Source organism: Falco biarmicus, chromosome 5, assembly GCF_023638135.1.
Source record: "Falco biarmicus isolate bFalBia1 chromosome 5, bFalBia1.pri, whole genome shotgun sequence".
Taxonomy (NCBI): Eukaryota; Metazoa; Chordata; class Aves; order Falconiformes; family Falconidae; genus Falco; species Falco biarmicus.
Genome location: NC_079292.1, coordinates 65818138 through 65846057, shown reverse-complemented (window position 1 = coordinate 65846057; position 27920 = coordinate 65818138). Strand labels below are relative to the sequence as shown.

General features: G+C 38.6%; 1 protein-coding gene and 1 long non-coding RNA gene across 2 annotated transcripts; one reads left to right on the top strand and one right to left on the bottom strand.

The window, feature by feature from the left end:
- Positions 1-1062: 1062 nt before the first annotated feature.
- On the bottom strand, positions 1063-27797 carry SLC13A4 (solute carrier family 13 member 4). The gene is made up of 16 exons (XM_056340499.1): positions 26745-27797; positions 20610-20738; positions 17857-17993; positions 17120-17301; positions 16305-16359; positions 14626-14665; positions 13890-13967; positions 12579-12769; positions 11180-11299; positions 8251-8352; positions 7024-7125; positions 5825-5922; positions 4532-4662; positions 3562-3723; positions 1890-2027; positions 1063-1246 (listed from the first exon to the last, which is right to left on the bottom strand). Exons 1-16 carry the CDS (start codon positions 26841-26843, stop codon positions 1109-1111), a joined length of 1902 nt encoding a protein of 633 aa, XP_056196474.1. The 5' UTR covers positions 26844-27797; the 3' UTR covers positions 1063-1108.
- LOC130150028 (uncharacterized) lies at positions 16347-20030 on the top strand. The gene is made up of 3 exons (XR_008822091.1): positions 16347-16474; positions 17144-17332; positions 17416-20030. It is a non-coding gene; the product is annotated as an uncharacterized LOC130150028 (long non-coding RNA).
- Positions 27798-27920: the final 123 nt, after the last annotated feature.

The window sequence follows — 27920 nt, the reverse complement described above, 5'->3', positions numbered from 1 at the left end:
ATTCACTTTGCAGACTATAAAGACATTGGCCTTTTGGTTTAGTAGTTATCCACTCTACGTCACAGTTTCCAACATTTGAAGTTCCTGTTCCCTGGGCTGCTAGAGAGCAGGTGGGTGTGATGTTCAAGTGAATGCACACGATGAGGAGATAGACCAGCACCACTCCACTTCAGCCCTCTCCCTTCTTACTCATGGAGCAGCACTGAGTGCCATCTTGGATGAGATTGTACTTTCTCTGTCAGGGAAATCATAACTGCATAACTAACTAAACAGCAGCCAAAGAGAGACCAATGGGCCTGTTGGCCTGGTAAGGTTTTGCTGGTCAGTGTCCCCGCTGCAGTACAATGACAAGGAAAGAAGGTATTGAACAAAACTTTCTATCTGTTTCTGAAGCTCTTTCTTCCAAAGCAGAGACTGCAAGTACTGCAACACTGGAAACTTTATACTAGTGCTGTGGAAAAAAAAAATTCTCCTTCTGAGAAGACTTCTTCCTATCTGTTTGTTGGTCTCTGTTATCCCTTTGAAATGCTGTAGTTGGTAGTTGTGTTTCTGTCCAGGCCATGTGGTTAGACAGGAAAGTGTTTTTTTCCAACACAGTGATGAGTCACCTCACAAGAATAATAATTTGCCTTTAAAAGAAGTAGGTTTATAAAACTCTGGGTTTGTGAATAAGACTCACCCTTTATTCACTGTAGGAGTCAATGGTAGGACTGAATACTTGGCTACTGAGTACACCAGTGTGTATATACTTGTCTTCTGCCATTGGCGTCCTATATCCCCTGTTTTACAAGTCCTACATAGTTGTTCTAGGGCATGAAAAAAACATAGGCAGAGAATTTGGAGGAGAGTGTTATTTCAGTTATGGTATCCCAGGGAAAAAATAGAGCAAGACTAATCTCTCCTTTTAACTCTTCTTGATTTTCAGAATGGAAAAGCTTATGCAGAAGACCTCCCTGTGGATTTTCTTCATGGTTTTGCTATGGATCTTGGTTCTACATATACACAAGTTTTCTCCTTTCTTTCGTATGTGCAATGTAGTTTTAATATTTTATCCCAACTTGCTTTGGTCTTGCATTTTTAAATTTTTTTTCTTATCTTTCATGGGAGATTATGTTTGGCTAGTGATGTTGCTGACTGCTGCCCATTCTGGAAAAGTATTCAGCTGGAAGAGTCTAATTCCCCAGGTGTTGATTGCCACCATGACAACAGCCAGGCCGATCAGATTTACGCCCAGGCCAGCTTTCACCTACAAAAGCAAAATGAATCAGAGCACAACCAATGACAACTTGATTAAAACCAGTTAACAGGGAAAAAAGAAGGCAATAGGATGTATGTATACTGACTTACATATGGTGTGATAAATTATGTACACTGATTTCTAGGGCAAAAAAACACACAATGAGTATTATGTATTGGAGTGTACATTGTGGGAACATTCAGGAGTGATAGTCAAAGGCTCTTACAGCTCATTGGAAAACTGCTCAGTTTGTCACTTGAACTTCTCAATCAGATAATCAGAATGGGGAGTTATACCACACACAGCAGGGCAATAACTGCATGACTTACTATGGAGCTATGTGATAAATCTAATTTCTCATCCTCTCCTGTGCTTGTCTTAAGAGGTCAGTGCAAAGAATTGTGTACTCCTGTTCTTTGATACCTCTTCAGACAATTACATTCCTAAAAAACTAAGAATAGAAATGTACATTTCCTCCAGCAGATGTGTGGATGTTCTTAACCTGACAGCTCATTTTTATAACAGCAGTGCAGATCAATATGAGTTTATATTAGCACTAATATCATCATTATTATTATTGGCTGCTGGATGTGAGGACAAGGTTTTGAGGTGACATGAAGCATGGGAGGATATACCCAATCTTAAAACTCACCATATCCTTAATCTGGCAGTGCCCATAACTGAAGACAATGGCATTTGGAGGATTACCCACTGGCAGCATCACCGCAAACGAGATACACATGGTGACAGGAATCAGGGTGTATAAAGGGTTGATAAGCAGGGTTTCTGACTGGAAGGAGAAAGGCAGAGGGGTGTTTCACTTCACAAATAAAAGCTGCTGCTTACAATTAGGATGAAAGGACCCTCTCTGCTCTATGTAAAGATTCTGTGAATCTCCTCTCCCTGATTTCTAAACTTAAGTGTGGAAGTCTTTTGTGGTATTTTTTTAGAGTAGAGCAGTGCTGTAATTTGGAGCTGGTCATGCTCCAGGGATTTCTTTTGAGGCATTTCACACTGAGGGAGGGTGGAGATTGCTACTATTAGACTGCCTTTGCGGTTTCTCCCACTTGTTCTCCATGTCATTGTTTGTGTCTTCTGGAGCTTAACATTGACTGCCATTTCAGTCTTCATCCAAGAAAAGTCACAACAGCTTGACATGAAGAACAAAATTCTTTCAGTTGCTGAGGGTACCGAGACCATTATGTAAAGTCCTCCTGAATGGTGGTTAAGAAAACTAGTTTGTGGTCCAAGCTTGCATGGTGAGAAGGCAGAGATGCTGGAATATTCTTTACAGTGGTCTGGAGAATTATTCTTGCACTGCAGCATTCAGTGGTGGTGAAATTTCACATTTTGTTTACATTGCTATGGCCTTGTTTTATGTCAGAGAGCAAGGGAAGGGTATTCACAAGGCTAACTTCATTTTGGAAAGGGAAGTGTGTCCAGGATACTTTTACATCAAAAAAGAGAGACTGCCTTAAGATGGAAGTTCAGACTACTGAAGGTAGATTACTGCTCTAAATTTCTCATCAGGAGAGCCTTTTTATGCATGGAGCAGAAGCAGATGTGAACTCATAATCCATACAAATGTAATTACTTATTTTCATCTGACCATATCTTCCTTTTACCTCAGAGCTGCTCACATAATGTACTTTGGGACAGTCCCGTAAAGTTGTTATAATAGAGAAACACAATTAATGACCTGCATTCTTGGTATGAAAAGCTTCACATTACATAAAATAAAAAAGACAGTTTTCTGTAACTGCTCTTCCCATACAGAATTCAATTTGTATTTCTTTCCTCTGCCTTTGTCACCAGTCTTCTCATTTTTTTCTGTCCCTTACAAACATCTCTGCTTTCTGTATTGAATGATAGTACACTTACCAGATCACCCCCTTGAACATATTTAAATCTGATATAAAATTCAATCATACAGTCTTTTCTTACAAGTAGTGAGTGGATGACTACTAACTAAGGAGCCATACATTTAAAATAACATTGATGAGAGTATCTCAAGCTTTATGTGGACATCACCTGTCTTGTTGATTGCAATGTCACCTTTTCTTGTACGAAGACTATGAATCCCTCGGTGCAGGAGCTATGTTTTCATTTTCCCTGAAGAGATATTGGATAAATTTCTTGATGCTAAAATGGGCTTTTGGCTGCCCGAGTTTATTATTTTTCCCTGAGCTCAAGACTGCGGGATGGCAGTTTGGGAACTAAGACCAGGTTTCATGTGAACAGAGTGGCAATACCCTGATGTCCTGAAACATTCCCATGAGCCTGTCAGCAAACAAGAAGCTAAAAATGTTGTTGTTTTTACTCACCATGCTGCATAAAATAGGCAGAAAGATAGTTATGGTTGCTGGATTACTAACAAACTCCGTTACCAGGGACACCAAAACGCAGGCCAGCAGAGTTACAGCCCAGTAGGGAAGGCTGCTCAGGGACAGCATTTGGCGTCCAATCCACATAGAGAGACCAGAGGTCTGGGGAAAGGACGGAAGGGCAAGAATTACTTAATGTGTTTGTGAAACAGATTCTTCTCTTTGGGGCAGTTTACATTAGAGAATCCCACCAGCAAAACCCCAAAGTTTAGGTCAATGCTTTCTGCTTTTCCTTTTGTTCAGTAAATTGGATTTCATTTCACTGCGGTGCCTAATAGATAGTTGTCCTTAGTAACAAAGAAATACATCTGGCAGTTAATAACATTAAAAAGGCATCAAAGATGACCTTTCCTCTTTCTTCAGCATGAGAACTGCAGTATAGCAATTTGGTGATGAAGGATTGCACAGTCTGGGTAGAATTCATTTTGAGATTAAAATAAAAAAAATTTAGTTGTCTACATGTAGAAGTCTATAGCAGAGAGAGGTGTGTATTCATGAATTATACTAAGTGTAGATACAGTCAGTAAAGCCTAGCATATGGTTTGGCCAGTCAGCGCTAGGAGCTTGACTCAGTTGCCTAAAGAGGAGCATCCAGTGGCAGCTGGGATGTTCCCCCTCTGCTAGTTGAGAAAGTGTGAGGTCTCCCTCAGATCCTGTGCCATGCCTGCTAGCCTTGCAGGAATATCTAGGTATTCTAAAGTGTCTGAAATGGCAGATGCTTACACAATTGTCCTGAGCCCTAAACATCCTTTTGTTAGTTAGTTGTCCATTGAGTGCAGGGAGTTGGGACTAGGTTATGTATACATTTGAAAGTATCCACATTGTAAATCCAAATTCGGGAGCATACAAAGGGATGAAAGTCCAGATTTATAATTTTTGTCTGAAGGAGGGTAAAAAGCTAAATCAGTACCTTGCATCCAGCTGCTAATGCATAACCTCCTCCAACCAACACTACGATCTCCCATGGCATGGTCTTCTGGAAGTCCTTCCAGGTAATGATGGGATCCAATGTGTTCATGTCTGTTGACTTTTCACCATCTCCTATATCAAAAGAAAGTACATGTGTGACCAGTATCACATTGGCCTTTTTGCAAAGATCTTCACATTTTTCACATTAGTAGGAATAATGTAATATCCATAGTAATTTTGAGAACTGTCTGTGAGAGCGGTGAAGAAGAGGTGTGTGACCTATTTCTCTGTTTAGCTCAGCCTCAGAAAATGCAGCATATTAATTCCAAATGTCCTGACTTTACCTTGGCTGCTCTGTTGATGTGAATAATTATAAATGTCTGTGTTTCATTCTATGGCTTTTTGAGGAATGGTGTGCTCTGTTGTGTATACACATGTGCAAATTACATGTAGACTGCAAAGATGGAGTTAAAATGTGATTATTTTCTCAAAGAAGGGCATTTTCTCTTTCCAGTAGACCATGAGGCTTGAAAAAGTGGATTTATGCCCCTAGGTTTTATCTGAGGACAATATTTTTTATGGATGCCTAAGTATTTTCTTGAAGTAGGAGTTAGAGAGTATAATTTTTCCTAAATGCTGCATAATATATGTCAGTATAAAAAAATAAGCATATCTATACAAATTTGCAATCTCTACGTAAGAGTCTATGCAGGCAATTCTATTTTCATACAGGACTGCTGAAAGCCTGGCACAGCAAACTTACCAATACCACTGAGTGCTACCCAAATGTGAGTGTGAAATACCAATTATTATTAATATCAAGAAGATTGTGCGAGAAGCATTGTGCAAAATTGGAACTTTGTCTGATATTTACTGACCACTTTTATGTTTACTTTAGGACATTATAAATTATTTCTGCTGTGTAAGCAGTGACCAAATTATTTACTAGAGCTTATCTTCAGCTGCTTTTGTAAACATCTGCATTACAGTTCTCAATATGGAACTCCATCTGAACCTTTCCTAAAACTCAGTCTTAAATTTTGATAACTCTGTTAGCACAGAAGAGATGCTGGTCTCAGATACAAGACCTGTTTGTCATCTGCTGGATGTCACTATATGAATAAAAGCAACAGAAGAGTGGACTTGATGCGGGAAGGGCTGGTATCAGAGGGGAAGGTGAACCCTGACCTTCCACAATAAAAATCTCTTCCTGAATATTTTACAGAGAACAGGAAAATGTCATTAAAGTCACTGGAAAATGGGCCAGATCTCTTTCTTGCTGCATCCTACTCACCCTTCCCCCTTTTTCCAAAATATGGCTTTTTTGCTGGAATCAGGAAAAGGAGAAACCCAAGAAATACAGAGACAGTGGCATCAGTCCGGTAACCTTTCCTAGGAAAGAAACAGTGGGATTATCATAAAACCTCACTAAAAGAAACATTTCCAAACAAGGTACATGGCTCCAAGGAAATTGTTGCAGATGAAGTTGTATTTCCTCATCTGAAATCTCACTGACAGCCCACTAGAAAAATATGTCTGCATGTCAAGGATACAAATTGGATTTCCTCCCTCCCCCCCCCCCCCCCCATTTTTTTAAACTGAGTCCTGTGGCTAACTTCAATCACTGCTCAACAATTTTTAACATTCCATTAAAAATAAGAAATGCCTTTCAGTTTACAAATCTATTAACTTGGAGGTACAGAAAAATAGTGTGTTTATTAGAAGCAAGAAACAGTAAACATGCTGGGGAAACATCAAACCCAAGTGATCCTTTAGAAGTGAACTGTAGATTGATTGTACATTAAATGTTTAAAATTAATTCTGAAAAACTGTTTTGAGGAGTACCAAACTCTAGAGATCCTCAGGAAATCCCAGTATTAGGAATTGTTTTCTTGTCAAAATTGGTATGTTAAAATAATTTTATGCAGTAGAAATGTTAAGAAAATATAAGTTTAAATAACTTGTTCTTAAATATGCAGTGTGTTATAGTTACTTTTTTTTGGTGTTATTTAAAATAAAAAATATTTGCTTCAGTCACAATTTTGTGTAATATTTAATGGAAACGGACATTTTCTTGATAAAAATTATCTTCAGAAAAATACACTTTTTGTAAAAAAATATTTTTTCAAAATATATATATATTTAAAATTATTTTCAATTATAGTTCCAGTCTATTCTGGTGACAGCCTCTCTATGAATGCACTAAAATGATGTAACTTCAAAATATGACCCTCCTATTTTTTTTACATTTTAAATACATTTATTTTGTTTTCTCTACTTAATTCACTCTGCTTATTGAAAGGGAATACAATTTTCCACCATGTGAACACGTGTAGTTTAAAAAGAAAAAAATCCTATTTTTTAAATAAAGTCCTAATTTTTCACCACCTTGTTAAAAGTGGCTGATGGTGTATTAAAGCCAAAAATTATTGCAGAAAGTCAGAAGAAGCAAGGCCATATTCTGGTGCAAGTTGTTTAGGGAATTTTACTTACCTCTCAAAAAAAGATGACCATCCTGGTACAAAGCCAGGCTCACGAGTAAACCAAAGCAAGGTCATCAGAATGAAGAAAAATCCAGTCACCATCTCAGGATAGCTAGAAATAAAAGAAAAAATAAAAAAAAAACAAAAACAAACAATCAAACAAACAAAAAGCTAGGAATATAATCCAAGGTCTGTCTGAAAACTCGAGAGCAAGTTCCAGAAGTACAAAAGCAGAAATTTGTTCCAAAAGAAGGATAAAAGCCATACAGAAAATAGAAAGGAAGATTAGTTTGAATTAAAGAATTTTACATTTGGCTGCCGGCTGAGAACCGTCTAAGCCCAGTAAAAAATTGGCTAAAATTATCCCTCCATATTTGCAGTTCAATCATTTATGTGCAAGTCCTGAATGAAACTTATTATAAATTCTTGGTCTGTATTTGCATTATTATCTGATTAAATGCATTAACAAGGTAAAGCTCATGTTATTATTCTACTGTAAACACTTTCTACTGCATTTTCTAAAAGTGTAGAAAGCCTAAGAGCAAATGACAATGTAAATTAGCACAAATGTTTTAAACACATGGAATAAATATAAGGTGATTTGAGGATACTGAGTTTTCATTTAGGATTGCTTTAAATTAAGCATGTTGTCATATTTAGGCACAGTCTGAACAATAGTCTGGATTCAGAGTTGATCGTATTCAGCCTGTTGATCTGTCAATATTTCAGTTGAACAACACAAACACGTTTTGGGAAGAACAAGTTTTATGAGGTATCATCCCTTTTGAAAAATTAAAATCTTGCAAAATAATCCTTCCAAGGGACGTATTTTGCCACCATGAATAAAGATTATGGGCAACTGAGAAGGGCAGACAGCTTCTGGCGTGGGAGATTGCTGCAAAGCCTTTGCTAACAGTGAACGTCTATCCACCAAAACAAGTGTGTGCTTGAATGGGGGAGGGGGTCCTTTAATAATTTAGTTCAAAGGCAGAGACAAACCCTGACTCAGATGACCTTTGCACCCTGGTATAAACCTGAATCTTTCCATTTATTTCCTTTTGCTTCACAAATAAAAAAAAGTCTGATTTTAGTTCATTTTTGCATTTAGTTCTACTCCTATCCCGGAAAGAAGGGGAAAGAGCTGACAGTTTAAGAACCAAAGGCAACATGGAGGGCAAGATGAGAGGGTGGTCCTGCCTAAACAGGCACATTCCTGAGGAAGGCAGGTATGTTTTACCTAACATTTCCCAGTTTCTTATATTCTTCTTGAATTCTTCTCTCTGACATTTCTTCCCGTTTGGTCTTCTTCTTCTTGCTCACAGAACAGGTCTCTTTAAAACTGAGTAGGTAGCACAGTAAAATTAGGCACAGGCATAAAGTGGGGAAAAAAAAAAAAAAGTCATGAAAAATAATAGCCATGAGACAAACTGAAAATTCCAGTTGCCTGGGGGCTGTTGGGAGAAGATGTGACTGGGGCAAGGCCTGATGGCAATGGAAATTACTGCATGTGACCTTTGCACAGTCTAGTTGCCAGATGTGCTGAGAATCAATCCTAGACGTAGTAGGAAGGTCTCCAGGGTGCTCTGGCTAATCACTGAGCCATCTCGAGCTTTGACTGGGCTCCCTTTCTGTAGGCTTCCTCAAACAACTGCTGGTGGCCACATTCTTCTGGTGTCAGAAACCTCCAAAGGCTATGGCTAATTTCTGTCACCGCATGGAAAAACTGTGACAGAGGCCAGCTGTCAACAGATTTTCTTAATGGAGGAACGGCATGCTCCCCAGTTGGATCAGGGCTATCCAAAACATATGGGACCCAGTCTGGCTTTTGAGCCCAAGTTTGACTTTAAATATTCAGGATTTACAATAAGTAATGGGGGAAAGCTGTGCTGAGGATCCCAATAGCTTTTACAACCTGTCTGCTTCTACTAATAGTAGCTGTTTCTAAACCAGGCACAATCTGTGTAGCACCAAATTGCCTCTGTCAGAGGCCAAGGCAACAAGCCTACTGTTCTGTCTGGGTCAAAAACGCCTGTACTCTTGACACACAAGCACAGTTCATAGCTGAGCGTATTTAAACCTGTTATACATTTGTATGAAAACTAGGTGAAGCCCTTACTTTATTCAGATTGCCTTCATAATATAACAAAACCTGGGCATTCCTAATTAAAATTGAGATACTAGCAAACTCGCTTTTAAATTTTCTTCTTTCTAGTAGCGTTACTTTGCTGTGCTTTGAGCCACAGATCTCTGCCTCTCAGCTTCAGCTGTACGCTCTGTCACACAAAGGTGGGTGGGGTGGGCTGAGAAACCTCTGCAGCTAAGCCAGAGGTTTATAAGCTAATATAAGTTAATATTCTAAGCTAAAATAGGCTGCAGCAGCAGGGAATGAAGTACCATGGGAGCACCATGGCCTGCTTTTATAGTTCCTGCTATTTTAATATCTAATTTGGTATCCTACTACAGCTCCATGCCAAACCATGGAGTACAGTCTCACTCTGTGTATCTGGTTAAGGCCAGATTCTCAAAGGAATTTGCAGAGCTCAGGGTGCAGGCAGGCCCTGTCTGGTAAACAGAAAGTCTTAAACAGGCTTTTCATTTCAGTCATAAATGGATACTTATGTGACACTTGGTTTTAGTGCACTTAGCACCACCCTGCACCTATAAGTATTTAAATTTCCTTGCAGACTTCGCTGTTGGAGTCCAGCAAAACCCACCAGCAGTAATGCAGTTGCTGGAAAAGAGCTATGTGGTTTATAATGGCCAGTTCTACAGTAATGATTCTACACTTAGCTCTGCTTTGCTGGCAAAACTAATTTGGTGGGTCCGTTATCCTTCCCCTTTGACCAAGTTTAGAGCCTAAAAAGCAAGTCTGACATGTTCCAGCTGGGCCAGATAAGAACAGACTGAGGACACTGGGCTTCCTAGAAAAGAACAAGAACATTATGGGAATTCAGTAAACATTTATCCACAGGCATTAGGCAGCTGTTTCAACATGTAAGTATTTACAGGCTTAGGAGGATGTAAAGACAGAGTATTGTAGCCAAGCTCCTAACATAATATATTCTTTAATGAACTGCAGCAAACAGGAGTTAGAGATTAAGGAGGCTTGGAATCAACCAGTACTTCTCAAAAAGTCAATAATGCTTCAGTCTCTGGTATTATTTAGAACAACATTAATCAGCATGAGGTCTTGGATGCAATGAAGAGTTTCAATTATATTTATTTTTTTTAAAAAAGAAAATAAGGTAATTGAAGGTCATGTTAGGGCCTGTTTCAAGATTTTTTTTAGAAAAACCCAACCTTTTAATTTGGAACCAGAAGGCTCAGGAGACTGACTTGGAGAACTCTACATTATTTCTTCAAATCTAATCAAGGTCAGCACCAAGCAGAATTCATTATCAATTTATTCATTGTCTTAGGTGAAATAAATTAGTGATGTCAGTTCATCTTACTTTTAAGAGTAAACTAAATCAAATTAAGACCACTTTAATTCTGAGTATATGTGTCTGCACCACAATTTAATGCAGATTAACTAATCTACTCTAAATGCACACATTTAGTCAATTTTCGTTAACTTTGCTGAGTGCCTCTGCAAAGAGAGTACGTGGTACAAATGAACTGGGAGACTGAGAGTTGTTCCTATTTTGGGGCTAAGAGACTTACTGGTATCAAAAGATATTAATCTCTTAGGCTGTGAGACCTTCCCACTTTAAAGAGAAATATGTATGGAGTCTATTTACCTTTAATTTTAACTGGCCTTATGTTAATTTCATTGAGCTGGGGAAGATCTGAAAAGTAACTTGTTCACTTGCAGTTATTTTTCTATTAAACTTTTAAGCTGTACTTTTCCAAAAGGACTTCTAGTAAGATTTTTGGTCCACATTGGGATTCTCATGAGAGTACAAAAAAAATCAGTTGAATGCATAGTAAATATTTCCATCAGCAATACCTAGGTACTTCACTCTCAAGCAGCAATACAGTACACTCCTGTCTATGCAGCACAGCTAAACAATCAGATTTCCTCTGTAACTGTTCTGGAAAGAAGAAGGAAGTTGTGCCTTAGTTTTTGTTACTTGCCACTGGAAACATCTTTATGAGACATGTTCTAGAGTAGCCACAGATGCCCTGCTTTTGTAACCCATGCATCTTGAACAACCTCCACTCACTTGCAACCCAAGAACAGCCAATGCATCCAGAACCAAGTCAGGACCAACATGATGAGGGAGATGGGGAAGCTGAATAAAAACCAGGTTCCAAAATTCACCACTTCAGCATTTGGGTAGTGGCTGTAAAGGTAAAAAAGGGTGCACCAGAAGTTAGAACAGTAACTCCAATATGCACAGATGCACACACACACACACACACACATATATGTGTGTATATATTTGTCATGACATGATAGAAAAATTGCATCAGGAAGTATTTGCAACAGCTGCATTACATGCACATAGTGAAACCAATTGCCAAAGAATATCAATCATTGACCATGCCTGACCAAGAGATGAGCCATGTAAGACTTCACACCTTTAAGACCAAATGGTCTGGATTACCTAGCCAGCTTCAAAAACCTTTAGAGTTACCAGGAGTGAAATTCTGGCCCTACCTGTGGTTTCTTTAAAGCTCTTTTTAGCGTTAGCAGACTTAAGAATTATTTCACCCAGAGTCTCTTTGTATGTCTTACTGTCGACCACGTGAATAATGACTGTAGTCTGCTGGGCTCTGACAAAGATGTCTGATATGTGCTTTTGATACAACTATCATAACAGCAAGATCTTTGGAAATTCTGTAAAATCCAAATCCTTGGATTAAGGATGGCTTCCAAAATCAGTTTTCTTTGCTACCACCATTTCAAAGAAAGAAATGAAGGATACCGTGGCGGCAGTAGATGATCAGAATCAGGTCTGAGCTTGGACACATAGCTGTGCATGAGGATTACCACCAGGCTTCTGACAAAGGTAACATTCATGTTTTTGAAAGCCCTGGGCATATATGATAAAGGAAATGCTTAGCTGACCACAGAGCTGTTTCCCATCTCCTCTGAAGCAAAGATGTAAGGCCATATTTCTAAGTCTATTTATTTTTTGCACTACATGTAGAGCAGCCCAAGTACCGCTAGTGATGCCTCTTGGTTCACCATAAGGACTTGCTTTCTAAGAATCCATAGAACAACTTGAAGCTGATCTTATGACATTTCTTCTTTTATGAGTATTTGTCTTCTTTGCTGTATCTTCATGACTTTAGTGTTTGCTTTCCCAGAGTGCCTGCTGTCTTCATGATAATCAGTGTGTAAAATCAAAAGAAGTTGGTGAAGAAACTCAAATGTTACCACATGCTGAGGAATTTTTATTTTGCATGGGAGAAAGATATTGATATGTATTAACTTATGCTCCCCCTTTCAACCATTAACCATTAGTAACAACATAAGAGTAGAGTAGGAAACAAAATTGCCTTCAGAGACACTGTCTTACAAGGGTTCCTTGAGGTAGTAAATAACCCATGGGGAGCACCACAGAGATTGTAATGACCCAGCCACCATTCTCACACAACTCCAGTAGTATCACTTACTTGTTGAAGTGCTCTAAGAATATGAGGCTAGTGGAGGTCCCTATGATGGTTGTCAGTCCTCCAATGGTTGCCGCGTAGGAGATACTTAGTGAGAGGCATTTACAGACCATGTGGTCATGTCTGGTCTGATACCGGTACTTAGTGCTCAGGCCCAGTTCTGAGGGCTTAGGAGGCAGGACCAGTATCTGAGCCTGTAAGGGAATACATCCACCAAAGAAAGCAGGTGATCAGAACAGAAGCCCAACTTGCCCTAATGCTATGGTGATACTGGTCCCTCAGAAACAACAGGTTTGCATAAGAGGGGGCAGATTTTTCTTCACAGGGATTAACTGGGATCAGAACTAGAAACCTGTCCAGGGGCCTGAAATTGCCTTGTCTGTGGCAGAAATGTAGGACAAACAGTAATCAGACTTCTGGCTATGGTTTGAGCCAGCTCCGGTTCTCACTGGAATCTCAGCAGGATACCAAAAGCCTTAGTGGGCTGCACGGGCAGGATGCCAGCACTGCATCAGTAGGAATCCATAATCCTTGAGGTTTATGAGCAGCTACCAGACAAATGCTTGGTAAATGCTTGGTGGACTTTTTATGCTTACAGTGGCTCAGACCCTCTAATAAGGAATGGAGTGCTAGGGGTCTCAGAAGTAGCACACAAAAAAAAAAAAAAAAAAAAAAAAAAAAGGAAAAGCTGGGCAACAGGCAAGTGAGAGAAAAAGCAACAGGAAAATACTGTTCCAAAAGAAACTTTCTTAGCAGTGATAGGAAAGTCTCTATGTTGGTAAATCAAGTTCCCGTACTGGAAAAAGAGTACAGTACTTCAAGGCACTTCACATGCAACCCAAGACTATAATTTAGGATCAGGAAAATGCAGCAAGTGGTTCAGATAGATTAGTTAAATTTATTAATTTGGATTTGGGTTTATTTACTAAATTCAGTCATGCTATATGTTCATCATCATTGTGAGGGTACCCTAGCTAAAATCCCTGTAGGTTAACAATGAAGTGAGTATATTAGTTATAAAATAACCACTGAATGTGTATGGGAAATGGGTATATAAAGGAAATCAAGTACCAGGAGCAGCCCACTGGCCTCTTTTGAAAACATGCACTCAGATTCTTTTGAACTGTGAAAAAAAATTGTGTCGATTTTAGCCTAACCTTTCCCAGATTATTATTTTATGCCATAAAGATACTATATAATTGTAGTTCAAACAGCAATCACTTCTTGGATACCTTCAGGCAAGGCAGAAATACCAGTGCAGGTGATGTTCATGTCTGTCTTTTCCCTCACCCCCTGGGTCTAACATCTCCTTACCTGAGGTAGGTGCTGCCCATTGCTCTTAGAATTCATCGTTCCAATTGAGTTGGCTATCATGTGCACACCATTCATACTCTGTAGAGAGGTAAATGCCTTTGGATTAGCCTTTCTTATGTTCCTTGGGGCACTTAGATTAGAATTTATGATACTTTGTAAAGGTCATGGGTAGTGGGATTTTGGGGGGCAGGGGAAACCCCAAACCCCACTAAAATTTCAGCTGTAAACTTTATACTGGAAAAAATAATAACCAACAGCCACCAACCTGATTTTACTTCAAAGTAATCTTAAAAGTCAGATTATAGTAAGTTTAGGTCTTCTCCGTCTGCCAGGTATGAGAATCTAACGGGTCCCTTGCTAGAGGCTATGGCTTTGTGGTATGTGTAGGTTGTTCTAGCAACTAAACTGCAGAAGCTGGCAATACTTGGACTATAAAAGGTCATATCTGAATTTTCTAGAAACCATATGGAATCATTAGTTTACTGACTGGATCTCAGGATCTCCAGCAATACGTACAACAAACACTACAGAGCTAATGTTCCCCAATTTGATTTGTGCAAGCAGTCTGATAGATTAAATACAAAACAGGATGTGCTGCGATATTTACTTTCTGCCAACAATCACTACTTGTTTGAAATAAAGGAAACAGTATTTTGTTGCAGAGCTGTGTGGACTCTGTTGATGGTTCCTGCATTAGAAGACAGTGTAGCTCAGGAGATAGTACCTATGACAATACCTTTGAGTGCATCAAGGAGCTGAAGTCAGTAGTAGTAGCACTAAAAACAAAGAAAGGAAAATATACTTTAAAAATGCCTGTTCACCCAGCTACCTCAATAGGCACACATCATGGGTAGGAGAGGCAAGATCTGCAGGATAACTAGTGCCTACTGAAGTGGTGAAGAATACTATTTATCAGTGTCTTATGTGGTGTCTTGGCCAGATACATGAGTCATCGTTACGTTCCACAGCCCTGTCTCTAGCTATGTAGCAATGGGGTTCCATCTCCATGCCAGAAAAAATATGTATTCTAGGTAGTATATACCCCATCCTAGGAATGCACTCAATTCACAGTGCAGTGAATCACCAGGCAATCCAGTACTACTACTGTCTTGTTCTACTCAAGTTCTCTGATCAACTTCTCCAAACTGCTCTTTCTGAGCACCCACCTGTACTACATTAAAGCCTTCACTAAAATCTGTCCTGTGTGGCATGTGGGCCATACAAAAAATCCACTAAACTTTTACTTTGACACTGAAAACAGATTTAATTTTAGATGTGCTGCGTTTCTTTTCCTACCAATTTTCAAGCTCTTTTTCAAGTAATGTTATTTTACTAATAGTTCTTTTATGAAATATCCCAAACATACTCTTTGATGGGGCTTGAAGGGATTAATGCACAATGCCAAATCGAAAAATTTATTCTATACTGCACAGAAAATATGGCTGGGATAAAAAGAGGTAACAGAGGGAATATTGGAGAACCCATTAGTCTCTAAACTAATGAGAAAACTATTTAGATCTTGTAAATTAACTTTAAGTTGTCAACAGGTTCTGTTTGATTTTATAGTTTTTATTTTAAATCTGTAAAATTTTTACAGATGTTACAAGAACTTGTTTCTTTTTTATTTAGAACACTTGTGAACAATATAGAAGGAGCTCAGGAAGGCACTGTGCAATTTATTCTCACACCTTGTAAGAAGATGCTCAAGATTTATCCCATAACATAGATTTAGGACAATAACATTGTATATTCTTTTGTGTACCCTGAACTGCAGAAAAATTAGTCCTTTCCTTTTTTTTCTCTTTTCACATTACTAGATTTTACCCCAAATAGAGATCTGGTTGAAACTGTTAGTGTTTCAGGCTTCTGAAGAACTTTGTCTACACTAAAAGAAGTATTTTAGGGTTTTTTTGGGGGGAGGAGGGGGTGTCTTTGGTTGGCTCTCCCTCCCTCTGCCCCTCTGCTCTCAACTGTCGCTTGAATCCAGGAAATTTAGACTTTCCTCAGGAATCCTCTGTACATGTCTTCCCTCTGGATATGTCCTGTGGATACTCCATGTTGTGCTTGGATCCTCTCCATTATTGTTCCTTCAGGGGAACAGAAAGCAAAATCTGTGGGCAGCACTCTCTTACACAGCACAAGCACAGACTTCAAAAGATCTTTCAAACCCTGAGAAATATTTTCTTTCTCTCTAAAATGGCCATAGTGTTAAAAACTATATGAATATTAGGAAGCTTTAGTGAGATCCAGACCATTACATTAATCCCATTTCTTATATAAGCCTTTGTCAGTCACATCTGAAACACTCATTTGTAAGCTTCTGCTTGCCCTTCCTGGCTCTATTCCTGGGTTCATCTCATTGCAACCTGTGTAGGGCTCAAATCTCCAGTCGTGATGTACAGAGTTCATTCTTACTCCTCATTGATGAAGATGAGCTCCAGTGAAGGCTGGCCATTCTTTTCGCTGAGACCTGCAACGAAGGAAGAGAAAGCCGCCCTTGGGATATGAACTGAGCTGATCCCCTGGGACTCACCACTGAACCTGGAGAAATTACTGCAAAAAAAAGCTTGTCCAAACCATCTCAGGTACTGTGTGACCCTTATGCAGCATTTTATTGTAACAGAGTGTCCTGATCACGTGCTTCTGGCAATTAAAATAATACCTACGTATAATAGGCAAGATTAGATGACATCATTTTCTGCCTGGAATTTGTGAGTTGAAAGAAAAGGGAGACTCTTTTCTTCCAAAATCCTTTCTTTCTGGGAAAGAATGAACAAAACAAATCTTAAAGCTCTTATCAATTGTTCTAATTTTTTTTTGTGTGTGTGTGTGTGTGACACCTGCTCTGACTTGGGCAGCCTGGAAGGGCAGAACGGACAAGAGTGGAATTGTCACAGACCGCATTTTTAGGCCTCTTCTACATTTTTTTGACTTTCTTCTCAGAGGTTTCTTTTCAACCCTGTAAAATCCTATGACCTAAGAATCCAACACACAATCTCCAGTTCATACCCTAATCCAAAGTAAAGAGTTTCCCAACTCCAATTGTCCCATCACATCTTGGAGCTTTCGAAAGAAATATCAGAGTACAAAAAGAAAGAGTATGGAGCAGCCTTTTTGGCAGTACAAGTCAGATAGCTCTGACCTCAATAGAATGTGAATAATGTGTATCGTAGCAATGAGTCTGGTCACTGATAACTAATGAGAAAAGAATGACCAGTATTGACAAATACCTATTGGCTCCTTTTCTTCAACAGTGGTGCTGCCTGCAGTACTGATGACCTCATGCTCCTCCTCAGCATTCACTAGCTCCTGGAGCACTGCCTCCACGATTGGCATCACCATGGCTGTGGTGGATGTGTTGGAAAGCCACATGGAAAGCACCGTTGTGCAACACATAAAGCAAAGAAGCAACCTGGAGTATAACACAGGGAAATATTCTTGAGGTACTTTAACAAATATTAAAGACCTCCTTGCCTAACATTTTCATTAGTCAACTGATAACTACACAGTCTTTTTCTTTTTGCAGGTGCCAAAATATCATGCTGTGCACAAGGTAAAATGCAGCCTTGTGCTGAGAACTGTCATAAGGCAATGTGTCATTGGAAGCCGTTTGCTGCCCCGTGTAGAAATCAGCATTTGACATAAGAAACAGTGATTTTCAGCATATCCAAGATTTAAGCATCCTTTTGTGTTGGCTAAACAGCACACAAAGAAGGAAAAGAGAGAGTGAAATCAGCATCGGTAAAAAAATTGAAAGCAAAGGAACAACAAGCCAAGGAACAGGAGGTGGCAGAAAGGGGATGAGAAAACTTGTAAGCTTTCAAACTCTGAAAGGAAATATGAGGGGGAAAAAGAGTCCCAAACCAAGCTAGCTTTTGCCCGTGGATGGGAAAGTTGGAGTTGTTATTTGCTTTTTCAGGCTGCTGCTGTCAGCCTCAGGCTACCCCAAAGTCAAAGGTTCACTCACATGCCTGGCTTTGCTCCTGCCATCATGACCATGCGCAGGGCAATTCGCTTGTGAAGATTCCACTTTTCTACAGAAGCTGCCACACAAATCACACCCATGAGGAGCAAAGTTGTGTTCTTGAAATATTCAGCAGCCACCTGCATTAAGGGCAAGAGGGAAACAGTCAGTTAAAACAGCAGTAACCCCTCTACACAGAGAGCATGCTGAATGAGAGGAAATATAGTATTATGGAATTTCTCCCCCTAGAGAATGACATGGAGCTGGAGAAAATGAATAATTCATAAGTCAAAATGTTGTCTTTAATCTCTTCCATGCTGTTTTTACAAATAACAAGGCTCTATACCCACTTGTTAGTACGTTTCTCAGCTTTGAACAGATCAAGAGAAATTTTACTTCACTGCCTGCAGTTAATCAATCATACTGAGCTTGGCCCAGGCTGAAACAGCTACAGAAAAACCTCTGCACTGAAGGCAGCTTATTCATGTGCTTCATCATTCTGGAGATGCTATTCTCTATCTTGTTTATAATTCTTATCTTGTTCAACTGTTGGGCAAAATGTGACATAGCTGGAGCCTACAGTTTTAGAAAAAAATCCTTTGTGACATGCTCTCTGAATGCAATAAAGGAAGGCTGGGGTATTGCTGTGATGATCCACAAACACCATGCCAGAACTTTTCAAAATGGACATCCATCTCCATTGGATAAAGAAAATAGAACAAAGTTTAAAAAAAAAGAAAAAAAAAGAAAAAAAATACTTTTAATTTAATGGGGGTGAGTGTAAATCATCAGCTGGCTCAAGAAAAAATTCAGACACCACACGTGGTCCTCCAAAGCAGCATTCTTGAATGTGGGGCTTGCTAAGATACAAGATGATGTTCTGTGATGTGGCTGCAAAAATAACAGATGAAGCAAACCAAAACATTCACATATATGCACACTTAGAGACTCTCTTGTGTGAAAGCAAACAAAATGGGAGAAAATAGTAGTTTCAAAAAGATGCTTGGAGTCTAGCTAAATTTTTCATTTCATTCTGATGAATCTTTCCAAAGTTGTTGCAGGAATATTTTTCCAAAAACATTGTTTCTTCAGTTTAAAACTGTTCCTCTAACCAAATGTAGGTGCCAGCATTTTAAAACAATTAAAATCATTAGAAGCAGTATTTTTTCCATTGTCCTCAGTTATACCGACGTTTCTCCATAGAAGTGCAAGAATGACACTAATGTTGTTTTGTGAAAGCTGCAGCAAGTTAAGTATTTAATTATATTTATTTAAAAAATCCCCATGGTGACCTAAATAGACTTGGTCTCATAGCTGTGTGCCACAGCTTTTAAACATCACTTTTTTTGGCTCTCTTCACTGATTTCTTTCTCATTAGCTTTCTTTATTTTCCTGCTACCTTGTTAAAAAAAGGTCTTGAACTGAATGAAAGGAATCCATCAAGCCAACAGCACAAAGAATCTGTTGTTTTCCTTTATTCCTTTCCCAGACTTTTTTGAGAAATAAGTGAATACTAATATCCTTATTACTACACACGCCCACATATACGACACACTGGCTCATGTTCTTAAGCCCCTGTGAGTTATTTGTAGCTTAAACTGCTAGGCAAGAGCCCTGGGCTTTTTTTGCACTGTAGAACAGCAAACTGGAAATACTGAAGCAGCGTCAGAGTTGTTTATTTTAAAATACAGGGGTTTATTTCTGTACTTAAAGCAAATAATACATTCTTCATGGCAGTCTCACTTTCAAGTCTCACTGTCATCTAAATTGATAATACACTGAATTTCTTTCAGGCTGCCCTTAAATTTTCCTTTTTCAATATGCTGCAGTATTTTGTAATGAAAATGTGTAACTGCTTTACCTTTATGTGAGGAAAAAGAAATCCTGAAAATAATTTACTGTGTTGGTGTGGAAATGAATCTGATTATATTACACAGTTTTCACACCACTGGGAGAAATATGACAAGTCATAAAACTATTGGTTTATACTTGAGTCTATCCATAGATGGGTATGACCAGTGCTAGATTGTGTTAGAAATTCATTAATTGTATGGTTGCTATATATTCTTCTGTGTTCTTATCTCTATTTCTAATCCTTGTAAATCAAATGCGATGCCCCCTTACCCCCCAAAAAGAGAGAAAAAAGCACGGGGGGGAAAGCTGTAGATGAAATAAAATAAATTCTTGGATGTTATAAAAGAAAGTAACATTAAAAAAACCCTCAAGTAAGTAATTCAGAACTAATCATAGAGACTTTTTTGGCTTCTGCTTTGCCTTAGAACTCATGGCCACAAGGCAGCAGTAAGGTTACAGTTTGGGAAAAAGACTAGACAGCATAACGAAATTATCTAGTCCTATACAATAAATAGTAACTGTTTTTAGCATATGTAGCCTCTTGCCTTACACAACATCTATAATAAATATAATTGGAAGGAAGGAAACTCTACAGTTTATCCCATAGCTGCTATTGACATGGTCCTGGAGGAAGGGAAAAGAGGGATCCTTTGATGCAGTAGGTTTTGGGAATTGGTGACGCAGTAGCTGACAGGATGGACATCCCTCTTGGCTAATATAGCCTTTCCTATATCTATCTTCAGTAGAAGAAAGAGCTGGTCAGCCCAAGTTACACATTATAAGGTGTACACTTCTTCCTCCCATACCTCTTAGTCTTTGCTAGTCCACTAAGATTAGTTTTATTCGAGTAATTACCTTAGAGTAAGTATATTAAATCATAACAAAGTACACACTGGTCTGACCTCACTGGACTTCATGACTCCAAAAAGTGGGTATAGGAAAGCAGGAACTAAGGCTCCTGCACCAAGAGGTACCGCTTCAGAGACCCAGTATACAGCTGTCACGATCAGCACGTAGGCGCATGAGGCTTCCTGTAGAGAGAAAGCACAGATGTTATGGGTTCCTGTCCCAACACCTGCTGTGGAAGCCTTGTCAGTATGCCCATAGGACTCATCAGACTGTGGGTGCTTGGACTTAAACTCAACAAGGACTGCATGAGGACCTCCTAAGGTGCAGCTGTTCGGGTGTGAAATCTAGGCCAGTTCCAGAAGATGATACTAATGAAAGGTTTCGCACATAAGCTAGGGCAAAGCACTGGAATAAACATAATGATCAGCAAAATAATGGTTCCAAATGCATTTAGGGATTTGTTTGATGACCATAATCCATGTGTTCAGCCGTGAGTCCTCAGAGTGGGCCTGTGGAGCTGGTATTTCTACAGGGCTTTCTTTCCAACATTGGACAAGAACATGAAGCCATAGTTTTCAGGATCAGATGAGAACGTTCACATTTGCCATAAAATGAATAAAGCTATATTGTGGCTTTTTTTGGGGGAATACTCTGAAAATTTGCTTTTTTTTCAAACACTGCGCAAACCTATTTTTTTTTTCAGTTGAATTTATTTTCTCAAGTAATTTCCACAGACCCTGGCAGACGACCACAGACCTGAAGGGCTTACAGGCAATGGGTTAATGGGGTCAATCAAACACATTTGCTGCTGTCCAAGGCTCTGGTAGAGAAAGCCATGACAACTTCATGAGCATTCATGGAGCTCATATGATGAGGAGAGGTGCTATCTGCTGAATATTTTTACAGGAAAACACAGCTAGTCCACGGAAGTCTTCTGGTCCATATTTTAGATAGAAATGTCTTTATTTATGGCATTCAGTGGAGTTCTCCTTTGGCTCAGTTTGTTATGCTTAGAAACCTGAGGCTATTTCCTGCTAATAATTACAGAAATTACACTCAGGTAAATATTTTTCCTTTCCTTTTATCAAATTTGAAGCTGGCTCCTGTAATGGGGCTAACTGGTAGTCCTGTGGAAGCTAGTGGGTCTGCACTGATTTAGAACAGCTATAAATCTACTCATTCTTCATTATTCACTGGGTCTTCTGTATGAACTTAACAAGCTGCATGGATTCACAGGTCACAAAGGCTATTGTTTAGAAAAATCACTGTTCAAAAATGCTATTTGCATGTGTTAAAATATAATTTCATTACTTTTGTTTCCTGACCGGATGACTCCCAAATTAAGCAACTTTCAAGAAGTCACACAAGCAGTTCCCACAGATCCTTGTGCAAATCAATGATCATGTATTACACTTAATTTTTTTTCAAGCAGTTTTGTGAACAAGGTGGTAAAGTCTGAAGTAAGACTATACAGGGATATGGGTTCAATGGAATGAATAGCTTGTATTTAAATTCATGTTTATACTTGTTCTTTTTACAATACCTCTAATGAAGAGCCACAATCAGCTGTTCCTCTTTTTTAGTACAGCTTATAGTGATGACAGGCAGAACACAGCCCAGAGAAAAAAATACGATAGATTGCTATGTGCCATTTCCTTTACCTGCTTAAAAATTGCAGCCAAGGTTACTCAGAAGCTTGAGTTTAAATTAGCTGCCAGACCTTGCCCTGACTCCTGTTTCAGAAAGTGTAACATTAAACAGTTCTGATTCAAGTAAGCAGGGCCACCAAATAACTGAAATAAGGTTATCAGGAAACATAATTTCCTTGAATCAGATAAATTCCAATTACTTTAGAGACTATAAAGAGTGTCTGAAAAACTATTGGGGCAATTTAGCTCTGGATTGTTCCTTTACAGATGGATAAGTCCTCTGAACCACACAGAAATACACACACTAGTTTCTTTTCCTTTAGTACAATAGAAGAGTGGTTTAGGTTTTAAGATTTCCAGTACAGGTTTCACTAGTCTTCTACCATCAGGTCATTCAGCAAAATATTAAAAGATTTTATTTCAGTTGTAGCTTCAGTGCTACCAAGAGAAAATTATAAGAGAGGCTAGAGGAGGTTGGCATAGAATGGATGAGATCAGAGGCGGTTTTTTAACATTCATGGATTGTGAAGCATGCATTTTATAAAATGGAACTACTATTCTGTTTGAAACTCCAAAGACTGGTATTCAGTTTGTAACAATTTCAAGTGATTACTCAGTAAAAAACCAAATAATTTTGACTTAAAAGTGGAAATAATTTAAAAAGTGGTATGACAGGCATTAGAGATTTTTACAAATCTCTACTAGGAAGACAAAACTATTTTAGATGAGAGTCACAGAACCGATGGATGGGCTCATAAACATTAGCCACCTTGCTGCTCAGTCATCTTTAACTACATGTACTTCATGGTTAATATTCCACAGAGAGCAGAGCATAGGGTCATTTTTGTGACTTAGTGACTGACATATTTTTTTAATTTTTAACTCATTAGTTTCTGCTAACAAACTTCTATGTTTGCATGGGCTCTGTATGACATCCAGCACTTGTCTGAGGTGAAAAATGCCTTTTAATGAAAAAACATTGACTTTCATTTTAAAGCAGTGCAGATGTAAGATACAAGAGATATGTTTTGCCAAAATTAGTAAGATTACTTTCATCCTAACTGGATTACAAACTATTTTCTCACTCCACAAATATACTCCTCTTTAATTTCTTTGACCAAAGATTATTATTTCCTATTGTTCCTTGGTCTGTAGAGTAGACTGATAGTGGAAATGCAGTAGGACAAAAGGAAGTTGCATCTCTATCAAAACATAGCTAAAGCTAAGCTGGTCATTGAGTCTTTGTGTTTCCTATAAACAAAGCTGTAATCAGTTTATAAACAAAACTAAAATAAAGCACATTTTGAAATGGTATAAAACTGAGTAGCAAGTACTAGGAAAGCCAAAGTTTGATAATCTGCACTAAAAGCTTAATCAGCTTGTCTAGCAACTTTATTTTCGAAGTGCTTTAAACCAGCTCATTTCCAAGAGAAACCATATTAATCTCTTCTATTTAATTGAACTGAATTTATATATTTAATTAATGGTTACCAGAGCTACTAAGTACTGGACTGAAGTAGCAACTGTATAATTTTAACTGTTTCACTTCTCACTTCTTACTGTACACCTGAAAATTACTGTTAAACCCAACTCAGGACTTGAAGCAGGGAATAAGGAAACATGTGATGGGTGGAGGGACTACTCCCTATCTTCAGTCAGTCCCTTAGATGAAAAGAGAGGAGCTGAAAGGAAGTCCTGGGTAAAAATAAAATTTCCACAATAAGGGTCATGCATAAAACTTTTGTAACTAAAATGTCTGAGGCTCTCAGAGTGAATAAAAAGAAGAATAAACTTTGCGTTGCAGATTTGACCATTTAAGAATGTGCATTGCATATCTTGCAAGCAGGTACATGGTCAAGCTGTGCAAAGTCTAGTCTTTGTGATCTAGTCTCTGGACTACCATCTTTGAGTTTATGCAATCACACCGTAATTCCCTCCTTTCAGCTTGTGTAAGTAAAACCAGAGGTGAACGAAATTAAACCATCCGTTGCTGTTCAGAGCCTGTTCTGTGCTTTAGGGTCCATTCTGCTCATTTGGTTTGTCAGGCTGTCAACATCACTTGATGCTGCAGGTTTCACAGCTTACAGCAACTCTTGCTGACTTTTGAGGAGTCATCTACATGTCCTTGACTGTGTTCAGTGTGGCCACAGGATGAGCAGTCATGGGAGACCCTGCCCACAGCTGACTGGATTCATCTGACATGCTTAATGGTATTAACAGTGGCTTTATGAAAAAAAGGTGGATAAAGATGAAAAAAAGAGACAAAAATGTTCCTATGTCACTGTTAACAATGAGGGAAGTAAGGACAGAATGAAAAAGATTCATAGTTTGTAAAGCATACAAAGTTCTTTTCTGTCTGTGTCATGACCTGAAAGGCACTTATGCATGCCCCAAAGTTTTGTGCAACCCATAGTTCAGGTATAAACTTTGGAAAGGGGAGAAGAATGAAAGCAAATTTGCTCAGGTTTGAAATTTTACCCAACCGTTTCTTGTCATAAAATAATAGAAAAGAAACTGTGGACATTATTCCCATTAGCCATATCTACAAACAGTTCTGAGTCCTTGTGCTCCCTTTGATCAGTCCTGCTGCTACATATTTAATGCTCCTTTGACATTTCCAGAGTTGTGCTGATATCATCAAAGAAGCTGCAAGATGATTCCCTGCAGAAATGCAAATATAAACAACCTGGTAATTCTGATCTTTATAAGAAAGACAGAAAACTAAAATAATTATCTGATAAATTAAAATATAAGTGAGCAGGCAACAAATTTAATCTTCAGGTTTAAGAAGTAATCATAGTCAATGGGTTGTAGCAAAGTAAATACTACACTAAACCACTTGAATAGTGTATTGTCAACTGAGTTTATTTGGTGTAGATGTCTTCTTAATAGTACTGTAAACATTTGTCCAACTCTGGGTCAGATTTACCATCTGTGGTCATTCATGTATATATAAAGTGGATGTAAAACTGCATCTGAAGGTTTTTCATATGACTTTGCAATAAAGCACACTGAGGTGCAGAGTAATAGCACAGAGGAGCTTGTACTGTATGGTAGCAATTCTTGCAGCAATACTGTCAGTGAACTTCTGTTTCAACATCCATATGATGCTGTTACAATTCCCTTGGCTATTAAAGAGTTTCCTTACTGCATCCTGTTCCTCTGAATCCAGTAGGGAGCAAACAAGAGTGACAAATTTTAGTGCAGTGAATCTCATGTTTCTGAGGAGAGGTTCTCAAGGGACATAGAGCATGCTGCAGTTACAGTGCCTTATGGGCATGTCAGAGAGTATCTGTTCCTATGTCGCCCTTCCAGTGACATTGGGAGAGATTAAACCCTTTTTTTAAAACAAGCCTCTGTGAAATGGTGAGCCCTGCTGTTCCCTGAAGAGCATGTTTGTCTGACATTCATTCCCTTGAGAGAGAGAGGAGAGATGGAAAACTACTATGAGAGGACAGCTGAGATACACGTTGAAGTTCAGAGCAGGAAAACTCATTCAAAGTGCAACATACAATTCAGTGGTGTAGGAATATTTCCTTTCTATGAATCCTGTTTTTCTTTCCAAACAAAATCCTACAGTGTTATTTTTGAAAACTGCTATGCAATTTCTAATCCTTTCCATTTCTATTTGATAAAGTTGTAGTATTCATAAATCCGCTGGTACTAGAAGGAAGAATTAATCTTTAGCAGGGGAAAGACAGAATGGAAATTGCTGCACCAGTTGGCCAGATTTATGTCTAGGATTATGGAAGCACCAGCCACAGAATTTTTATATTGCACAGACACTGCAATTTTTTATAAATTAAACATCACCATCTCTATAAGGTAGGAAAACTGTTATTTGATGGTTTACAACAGCAGAGATATGCATAGAGAGGAGTTAACCACAGGGCCAAGGGTACTACTCACTAGCTCCAAAACAGTATCGCAGCTGCATTCACTCCCATGCGCTGGTCTGTGTGTTAAGCACAGGCTATTCCCTCCTTTGTACCGTTGTGTATGTCTCTGAGCCATCACTTACGAGCCACTGCCAGAGCTGCGATGTTTCACTAGAGGTACCTACACTTGCTTTAGAGTAGCCAGCGCCATGTATGGTCCTAACTCCAGCCTCACTGGAATTGCTATCCTATAAACCCACACTAAACTGAAAGTCTCTCCATACATACTTCTTAGTAAAACCTAAAGACACAAAAAGAATTCCTTTTAAAGACCTCTCCTCAAAGAAAGTTTTATGGATATGTTTGTTCCATTCCCCTTTTCACACACATATTATTGTAGAAAAAGGAGAAATACAATATTTCTGCTTTAAAGTAGTGCTTTACAAGCTTCACCTGATTCTTCACCTCTGCTTGTGACATGACTCAAGGTAGTTCTGACTCTTACTGTGAAGACTCAGTGGCCTTCCCAATCCTTCATATCTGAGTTCTTGATTTTTCTAAGAGCTATGCTTATTTAGGTCTTGGCGTTCCTTTTTGTGCACATCATGACTACCTACTGCATTCAGAGGGTTTGCTAAAAAGAAAATGAAAATGTACTTACGCTGCTGGGATATAAGAGTGGCAGAGGAAGCAGCAGAAGTGGAATCAAAACAACGAGCAAGAGATTTCTGGATCGGAGAATCTCCTTCATCATTGCCATACTCTTACTTTCTGGTGGCTTTCTTTTCCTTGGGTATCTTCTCCAGTTCCTCAGATATTACAGCTTCCACTCTACGTGTTTATTCACCTGTTTATCGATTTCCCCAAAAGGTCTTTCACTGCCTCATTTTCTATCCCCACCCAGTCACCTAAAATATTTTTCTCAATTTATTTATTCTTCAATCTGTTTTTTTCAACAAGGTTGTTTTCAATTAAAAAGACATTCAGTTTATGTAGGGCTCACCAGCACATCCAAATTATTATAACACCATAACATGCAGAGGTTTGCAAGTTGGAGCATAGTGATCTTTCGACAATTTTTCTTTTTATTTCAGGATAACAGATGTAGCTGTGTTGCATCCTTATCTCCATGTTTTGGAAAGTTTTTTTCTTCCATCATTTAGCAATGTAGTTCCTGTTTTAATAAACCAGGCGAGGTATGCTTCAGGCTGCTGCTTTTCCTCCTGTTTAGTAGTCTGAATGTCTCAAATGCAGGTTTCTTTTCTGTTGAAAAGTTATTAAAATCAACAGTTTATTGTTCAGTGCACAGAAGCAAATTTGCAGGTATTCCTTCTTTAAAAAAAAAACAACAAAACAAACACAAAAAGCACAAACAAAAAACCACCAAAAAACCCAACCGACAGCTCCTCCAGATTTTGTCTTTTTGCTATAGTTTTGGCTTCTACTTTGTAACTACCTTTACCCTACTTTTGCCCTGAGTTTGGAATTCACAGGGCAGCAATTCCAACACAGATTATACTTGGTCTGAAGACAAAAACTTGTTAAAAAGCTTCGTGCAGCTCTAATTGACCAATGGGGACTGTAGTCAGTAGGAGTTGCTCCACCCATGATCCAAAACCCAGTCAGAACATTTGAGAAAATCAGCAGCCTCCTCTTTCTGACATGCACGCAAACATACAAAAAGACCTTTTTTAAGTTGCTGAACAGTTTGTTATTGTTTCAAGGTCCCAGTAGTGATGATAAATAAATAATCATTGTTTTCTAAACAGTATCTTTTGTTTTTCATGTTTCTTCCTTCCTGATCTGTGAATGTCACTTATTCATAAGGCATACACCG

Bases quoted from the DNA above. Each gene is read 5' to 3' on its own strand.
- SLC13A4 (XM_056340499.1), bottom strand. From the start codon at position 26,843: ATGGCAATGATGAAGGAGATTCTCCGATCCAGAAATCTCTTGCTCGTT. The intron at 16,360-17,119 runs GTATTTGTCAAT...CCTTCGTTGCAG, and splicing joins TGAAGAAAAGGAGCCAATAG to GTCTCAGCGAAAAGAATGGC. The intron at 2,028-3,561 runs GTGAGTAAAAAC...TTCTCCTTCCAG, and splicing joins TGCCTATTTTATGCAGCATG to TCAGAAACCCTGCTTATCAA.